Source organism: Macadamia integrifolia, unplaced genomic scaffold (genome assembly GCF_013358625.1).
Source record: "Macadamia integrifolia cultivar HAES 741 unplaced genomic scaffold, SCU_Mint_v3 scaffold2107, whole genome shotgun sequence".
Classification (NCBI taxonomy): Eukaryota; Viridiplantae; Streptophyta; class Magnoliopsida; order Proteales; family Proteaceae; genus Macadamia; species Macadamia integrifolia.
In genome coordinates this window covers 51223-57998 of record NW_024868515.1, presented here as the reverse complement: position 1 = coordinate 57998, position 6776 = coordinate 51223, and the positions used below count along the sequence as shown (strand labels likewise).

At 36.4% G+C, this 6776-nt stretch overlaps 1 protein-coding gene across 1 annotated transcript in view; it reads right to left on the bottom strand.

Moving 5' to 3' along the window:
* Positions 1–416: 416 nt before the first annotated feature.
* The window catches only part of LOC122065734 (TMV resistance protein N-like), a 13880-nt gene continuing 7520 nt past the window's right edge, over positions 417–6776 (bottom strand). The window contains exons 2-5 of the mRNA XM_042629578.1: positions 6531–6731; positions 4877–5158; positions 1710–4790; positions 417–866 (exon numbers count right to left, since the gene is read on the bottom strand). Of these exons, the coding sequence (XP_042485512.1) occupies positions 5110–5158; positions 6531–6731 (250 nt within the window). The 3' untranslated portion in view covers positions 417–866; positions 1710–4790; positions 4877–5109. The remainder of the gene's footprint in view (positions 867–1709; positions 4791–4876; positions 5159–6530; positions 6732–6776) is intronic.

Below are 6776 nucleotides of genomic sequence, written 5' to 3'. Positions count from 1 at the left end.
TTGTATGTCTCCAACATGACATTACTCTGTACCTGATGCATCATAGAGCAGAAACCGCCTGTAGTGGAACCAGAAATGCATAAGTTTGCAAGAAATGACAATAAGTTACCCTGGATAAGTGATTATGCAAGATTAAAATCCAAATAAAACTATAATGAACAATTAATGGTGAGAGTATTTGGATAACAACCTATATTGAATAAGTAATAGAAGTGCAGCAGCGCCACATCTAGATATTTTACTCTCAAGGGATACTGATGCACCCTTCATTGGCAGTGGAATGACCTTCCTCACTGGAAACCGAAACAAAATGCTTAGCTAATGCTCAAGGGTGTTCCAGTATTACAAAAAAAATAAAATAAAAAGAACCTACTATGGAGTGATACACCATCATTCACACTAGGTCCCGCAATAAAAAGAACCTTCTACGGAGTGATACTAGTATCAAAATAAAAAATGCAAAAAAATGAGGCCAATTCCTTTCTTCAATTTGATGCAGCAGATAAGAGACACTAGGTCCCTAACAATAATACCTTAACAGCAGACAATGACAGATTCAAGTTGCTGGTGCTCTGCCTTCTTTGTCACTGCGGCCTCTAGGCTTTGTGCTGCCATTAAGGCCAAAGCTGCTACCTTCACCATGCTAGCCTTTATCATCTGCTCACCGGATCATGACAATGCTAGTGTACCTGTGGCAATTGCAGACAGAGCAGCAGCGACTCTGCCAAAGGAAACTACAACATGGAGCTATGCAGTGGGTTTAGAATCTTCGTTCTTTTTGTCTTCTGTCCTTTACATGAATGGTATTTTCTCCACCTTCACTGTCACCAATGTATCGAGAACGTACCATTTTTAAGCACATTGTCCTGAAACAGAAAGAAATAAAATGAGGCAGTGAGATGACAAGGGGAAACAAAGTTTGTTTTAGTACATGAGTTCTTTAAGAAAAAAAAAAAGAATGAAACGAGGCAGTGACATAACAAGGCTAGTACCACTTATTTTTTTTCTAGTTTCACGCCAAAGATTCCACTTTCCTAGAAAATGAAATCTTTCCCCAGGGGTAGCTAAAGGAGTGGACATAGATACCGAAATGTCCCCTTATCATCCGTCTCGGTTTCAGAATCTACCCATAGTTTCAGTAAACAACAGGTACACCAAGTGTAATTTAACCTAAAACTAGTAATTATAATGAATGACTGCCAAAAATTAAGGATGTTTAGCACTTCATGTCAGGTGATGGTACATTGGTAGTTCCATGTGATTGAGCTCTACTAAACTCGCTGGAAATAAATGTGCTTTTTTGAGTTTCTTAAGTGTATTCTCTTGAGCTTCTTAGCAATGTGGTCATATTTCTCAACCGTCTTGCTGGTTTTTTTTTTTGGTAAAACCGTCTTACTGTTGCATGGTTAGTTAATATGTTAGGGAAATGAAAATGGGGTATCTCAATGGAATACTCTTCTTTATGGTGTAAGGAAATGTCTGCGATCCTCTAAGCCATATCTGATACAACTGATACAATGGCTTCTACAAGTGTGTTCCATGGCTTTAAAGAAGTGCAACAATCTAAATCCTTTGTGTATGTGAAATTATCCATTGTGATTGCTGTGTCATTTGTAGAGGATATTTTGTGTGTTTCAAATCATCAAATGGTAAAAAAATATCATAATTTTGTTAAATTTTTTCCAACTAATAATCAATGCCTCGTTTACCTTAACAAGTCTAGAAACCAGTCATTTACCGATTAGAATCAAGATATCCAAAAGGGCCCGCAATAACCTGAAAAAGGAAAGTGGTGAAAGACATAAAATCAAACTGTTAATATGATGTGAAATAAAAAATTCATATCAAAATCTAAAACAGAAACCACTTCTGAAGAACTAACAAGATAGCACAGACATATTTTGCTTTGCAAATTTTCAAAGCAGTCAAGAATCTGATTTTCTGAGGTAGCAGAGCTGTATAACCTTGTCTCCATTCCTTCCTACAAACTCTCTAATCTCTTTGTGCCCCTGCCACCACACAAGAGGACAACATTTCTCTCATTTAAACAATAGTTTGTTTTGTTTAGGATTTTGATGCAGGAGCATTTTCAAATGGGCCAACAACCCATTCCAATAAGCCCTCAAGCCCAAGTCAAAGGATAGAAGCTGGAAATAAAAGTTGCAGTCTAGGATTTTGGGGTAACTTCACGGAGACACCTGAACCAACTCAGAAGGAACTAGAAGTCATGCCATATATGGATGGAAATATCTAGAAGTTTATTCTCCAACAAAAAAAATGGTGCATCATTATTATCTTCTAGAAGAAGTTATGGCCGTTTTGGTAAAGTGTCTGGGATGACTGCAAACATTTAGAAGTCCGAAATTCATCTTTTTTAGTCAAACTTTCATCTACATTCAGTTTTAGAACTTCTTGAGCACTTCAACCATTGTGTTTCTAGAATCTTGAATATGTGAAGAATGCCTCTTAAGGTTCCCAAGGTCCCTTCCTATTGGATAGTTACTTGTCTTCCCCTTGTTTGTGTTTTTCCAATTAGTCTTAGTTTCATTTTTGGAAATGGCCTATGCTTGGAAGGTTGTTCCATACTCATCTATATAAAGCCTGCACTAGTGAATGGAAGGAAACGTACTTGGAGTTTATTCATAGAAAAAGCCTTTGGCCTTTGACAAGAAGTAGTTCTTCTTGAGTTCTCTTATCCCTTAGGTGGATTTCCTTTGGGTGGCGAGTTCTTTCTTTTCTTTTGAATTGATCACTTGTGTTACCTCCTAATCCTCTATAATCTTCCGGCGTCAGATTTTTATTTGTTAATTGGCTTTTCTACCTCTCTTAATCCTGTATTTTCCTTATTAGGTGTCTCTATCCATATTCTTCTTCTTTCTTACCTCTCATCTCTTCTTTCCCTGCTATAGGCAGCATCCTGTTTTCTGAACTATTTTCCAACCTCTATTTTTGTTCATAACTTCATTATAAGTTGGTAATTAGCCCAGATATTTGGTATTTAAGAATTTGGCTTCATTATAAATTAAATTTTGTTATTACTTATCAGTTTCTTCACCATTTTATAAGCTCTTCTTACAACCTGCTCTGTTTTCCTGAGTTTTTGCAACTCTTCCACTGTAGCATCTCAAGACAAGTAAGCCCACTAGTCTTAAGTTTGTTTCTAGTTATTCCCATCCTTTAAGTTGACTTCCAAGATTACCCTCCCTATTCAAAATCAGTTCCTGCCTTGATCCCAATTCTGTTGTCTTACTTTTATGGGCTTGACTTGTCTTTTAATGGTTTTTGCTAAATCTTCTAAATCCTCCCTTCATAAATGGTTCTTTGCTTTCCAAAATAGTTTGTTTCATGTTCACTCAATAATTGAAAAAACTATAGCTGCAGCACCAGCACATGCAATTACAGTCAAAGATGAACAGTCCAAGAACTTGAAGGACATTGCACAACTAGCTATATGCAACATGGAGTTTTAAAGTAGAAAGAATGACCAACACTTTACATACAAAGATTTATAAAGCATTCGAATAATGTAGAAATTCCTTGAATAGATAGGTAGTTCACTGAATCCACCCAGAATTCACTCTTTCAGGTGGGAGGGGGAGATTCAAGACAGTTTGCAGTTTCTGCTGCTGATTCCAGATCTAATTTCAGGAATCTCATCCGAATTTGAGTTTTAGATGGCCAAATTTTGGGTGTATCATGAATAATTCATTCTGATCTAAGGATTGTACATGGGATCTGCTACACTTCAATTCAATTAAAAAAAAATGATATTTTGTTCATTGTTTCCTCTGGGTAAAAGAAAAAAATTCACCCAAATTTTGATGATCAAGTTGATTCCATTTTTACTCATCCAAGTCATCATTTAATCAGGCTTGAAGATTTACATTGGTTAGTTACAGAGTAGCCTTGTAACATCAAGTCCAAATAAAAGTTGGATCAATGAGTCACAACCCAAAATCTGGAACTGCTGCAGAGAATCTAATCCCTCAAGGCTTAATTTTGCTAGCTTGGAACAATCATGAAGAAGTAATTTCTCTAAATTTCCCACATCCGAGTAACCAGATATTTCTCTTAAGATTTTCACAATTATGAACTATCAAGAATTTCAGACTTGAGGGAAGATGTGGGATGCATTGTAGGTGAGGGCATTGAACTAAATAGAGTGACTCCAGCCTCGTAAGAGCATTGATAGTAGTTGGTGTCTCCATCAAATTTGGACAGTCAAAAAGTTGCAATAACTCTAAATTTGTCAGATTTGACAGCATTGGGAGTGATTTCATTTTGCAGTGCGAAGCATCCAAATATTTCAAACTTGGAGGAAGCTCTGGCAGACCCATCTCCGACCCCATATACGAGGCTTGCTTTGATGTTCATCACGAATAAACCCTTTACTTCTCATAGAACAATGGTTATTACTTAAAATTTGGAGGTTTCTCAGATGACGTATAGAAATAGGTAACCGTATTGCAGAAAAGTCAACGTATAGCTCCGTTAAGGCTTCCAAGAGGCCCAATGTTTCTAGTAATTGGTCGATTCTTGCATTTCTAATGTGAAGTGTTTTGAGAGAACTTAACTCACCAAAGTTGGCTGGGAGATGCTTTAGACTCAAGCATTCATTCATGTTCAATATGACTAACTTCTTAAGATGACCAATGGATGTGTCAATTGTAGGCAAATTATAACATCTTTCAAGAAGAAATACCTCCAATTGTTTATTTTCTGACAAGTCTGGAGTTCGGGATAGTTTAGAACAATGACTCAAGTCCAAAACTTTTAAGAGTTTTTGCCTCCTGCATAACAGAACAGAAACTTAGCAGTTTAAAAGTATTCTATGATTGATCACAAGAAATAAAAGAAAGAAATAGTTCTTAGAGACCTTGATATAGTTCCAACCCATCCAGCTTTCTGTGATGTCACTATGTGACAGATCAAGAACACATAATCTCCTTGGATTGATTGGTGTAAATTGTACAGGGCATCTTTTCCAACTAAGCCATCTCAATTCTGGAAAAGAATGCACCAAGTTTCCAGCAACCTGGGTATCATCCACCTGAAGTAACCTTAGTTTAGTCATAGCAGCAAATCCTTCAATCATCATACATCGGCTATTTACCCTATCATGGGAGGTAATACAAAGTCCGTCAACTCTCCTAGTTCCCTACAAAACAAAGAATATTAAATTTGTATGAAAGAATATCATGTTAAACCAAATTTAGTAATATTCACAAAGTATGGTCAGCCTTTTAGTTTATGAGTGGGTCAATGTTACAATTGAGCAACGGCCCATCCATATAAGTGGTCAAATTTTAACCCAAAATGGAAAAGGTAAAGAATTGAAGAAGTGTGCCATTTCGTACAAGATTACAAAAATGCCAGAATGGACTTTTCGTAATTTGTGTACTACTTCAATCATGTTTTGATCCCCACTACACTCTTGCATTGGGCTGAAAGCCTAAAAATTGGATAGTGAGGTCGGTGTTGGATCCTTTGTTAACATGGACCCCCAACCATGTTTACCATTTGGTTTGTCAAACATCATAATGACTGATTTCATAGCAGAAAAAATATAGCTAACTTATGCTTCAAAGCATTATTAATGACTAGAACCACAAATTTAAGTGTATTAATGAGAACTAACCATTTGAGTACTTAATACTTCCAATGCCTCATGCGACCACAACCTACTACGTTCTCCAAGCTCCTTAAGGTTTTCTCGACGAACAATTTCCCTTCCAAGATCTCTTAGCTGATCATGCATCATTAGCTCATTTTTTTCACTAATCTTAATGAGTGACTTTTGGCAAAGATTTTCAATTCCATCTCTAGGGAAAAAACCACAGTCATCCCATATGTAACATGGAACATTCTTATTTATTCCAATAAAAAAACATGCAATATCAAGAAATATCTCTTTCTCTTCATAATTTAATCCATCATAGCTTATTTTCAACTTCTTCAGCACTTCATCATGTGGAATTGTGGCTAACTTCTTCACTGTATCTTTCCATGCTGATTTTTCTTTGCCAAATAAGTATGAACCTATAACCTTAAGAGCCAAAGGAAGTCCTCCAGTAGTTTTTACCACATCTTTTGAGAGATCCAAATAATATTTTGGAGGTTGGTCCATATCGAAAGCATGTTTGCTGAAGAGTTTGAGAGATTGATCTAGATCCAGTTCATTAGGCTCGTAAGGTTTGGCCACTTTAAGAACATCTAAGATATGTTTGTCCTTGGTTGTAATAATAATCTTACTTCCAAAACCAAACCAACAACCCTTCCCAATTATTGCACTTAAATCAGTGTTTTCATCCACATCATCAAGAACAATAAGAACCTTTTTCTTGGATAATCTTTGCTTAATCATAGCAGTTCCGTGATCAACGCTAGTAATATTTGGATTCCCTATGTTCAAGATATTAGTGACAAGTTGACTTTGCAAATGGACAACTCCCTTTGTTTGGAAAGTTTCTCGAACATCTGCTATAAAGCTACATCCTTCAAAGTGATGATAGATTGTATTGTACACTCACCTAGCAATTGTTGTCTTACCAATGCCACCTAAGCCATGGATACCCACAATCGGTCTATCTTCAGATGCATTGTTTAGCAACTTCATCATTTTCTCTACATGAGAATGGATTCCAAACATACTGTTAGGAACAGACAAGGGGTTCTTTCTTAATTCATTCCAAACTTCGTTAACAATTAATTTGATTAATTCCCCTTCATGCCTGCATAATTCAAATGAGGAAAATAAATGAGCTGGGAGAAGAATT